At 45.4% G+C, this 1183-nt stretch overlaps 1 protein-coding gene across 1 annotated transcript in view; it reads right to left on the bottom strand.

The window, feature by feature from the left end:
- Positions 1–114: 114 nt before the first annotated feature.
- Positions 115–1183, bottom strand: part of LOC130507621 (uncharacterized) — a gene marked incomplete at its 3' end in the record, with an annotated part of 4507 nt that continues 3438 nt past the window's right edge. The window contains exon 4 of the mRNA XM_057002313.1: positions 115–1065. Within this exon, the coding sequence (XP_056858293.1) occupies positions 115–1065 (951 nt within the window). The remainder of the gene's footprint in view (positions 1066–1183) is intronic.

The following is a 1183-nucleotide window of genomic DNA, read 5'->3' as shown; positions in this document are numbered from 1 at the left end:
ATCATCGTTGTCACCATGGTATGGCGTCAAGTGTTTGACGTTAAAAACGTTGGAAGTTCGAAACTGCGGGGGAAGTTGAACCCTATAAGCATTTGGATTGATGCGTTCTAGTACCTCACAAGGACCAATCTTTTTTGATTTAAGCTTGTTGTAATCACGAAGTGGAAGCCTCTCCTTCGTCAAGTAAACCCAAACTTGTTCCCCTGGTTCAAAAATAACTTCTCGGCGTTTTTTATCTGCTGAAGCTTTATATTTGATTGTTGTAGCTTCCAAATTGGCTTGAGCCTGTCGATGTATGGTCTGTATATCGGCCACAAAGTCTACAGCCTCGCCATGATGTCTTGTGCGATCCGGTGTTGTAGTCAAATCCAAGGGACACCGTGGAATGATGCCATATACGACATGAAAAGGGGAAAAACCCAGGCTGCGATTCAAAGCGTGGTTATGCGCAAACTCTGCCTGAGAAAGTTTTGAATCCCATGTTTTAATATTGTCGCCTACAAGACAACGAAGAAGATTACCAAGAGAGCGATTTGTAACTTCTGTTTGGCCATCCGACTGGGGATGATAAGCGGAGCTCATATCTAATGATGTACCCAACAACTTCCACAAAGAGCGCCAGAAGTGACCAAGGAATCGAGTGTCGCGATCGGAGACGATGGACGAAGGCAATCCATGCAAGCGATACACATCCCGGAAGAATAAAGTGGCGACATTCACTGCATCTGTTGTCTTTTTGCAGGGTATGAAGTGTGCCATTTTAGAAAAACGGTCGACAACAACGAAAATCGAGTCGTGTCCCCGTTGGGTTCGGGGCAATCCCAAAACGAAGTCCATACTAACATCTGTCCAAGGCTGAGTAGGGACGGGAAGAGGAAGATAAAGCCCTGCATTCGAAGCACGTCCTTTAGCCTTTTGACATATATGACATCGCTCCACAAAACGCTCAACGTCCTTGCGTAATGACGGCCAAAAATAAGAGATGGAGACCAAATGTAGTGTGCGATCCCTGCCCACATGACCTTCCGTATGAAGCTCTCTGATGATTTCCAACCGCAAACTACACTGAGGAACACACAAACGAAGATCTTTAAACAAGAAACCCTCATGAATGACGTAGTCACGCGACAAGCCTTGTTCTGTTTCAGCAAAAATTCTGCCGAAGAATGGGTCGGTTGGATAT

Source organism: Raphanus sativus, unplaced genomic scaffold (assembly GCF_000801105.2).
Source record: "Raphanus sativus cultivar WK10039 unplaced genomic scaffold, ASM80110v3 Scaffold4969, whole genome shotgun sequence".
Classification (NCBI taxonomy): Eukaryota; Viridiplantae; Streptophyta; class Magnoliopsida; order Brassicales; family Brassicaceae; genus Raphanus; species Raphanus sativus.
The sequence above is the reverse complement of the archived record's forward strand: the minus strand, read 5'-3'. Positions and strand labels throughout refer to the sequence as shown.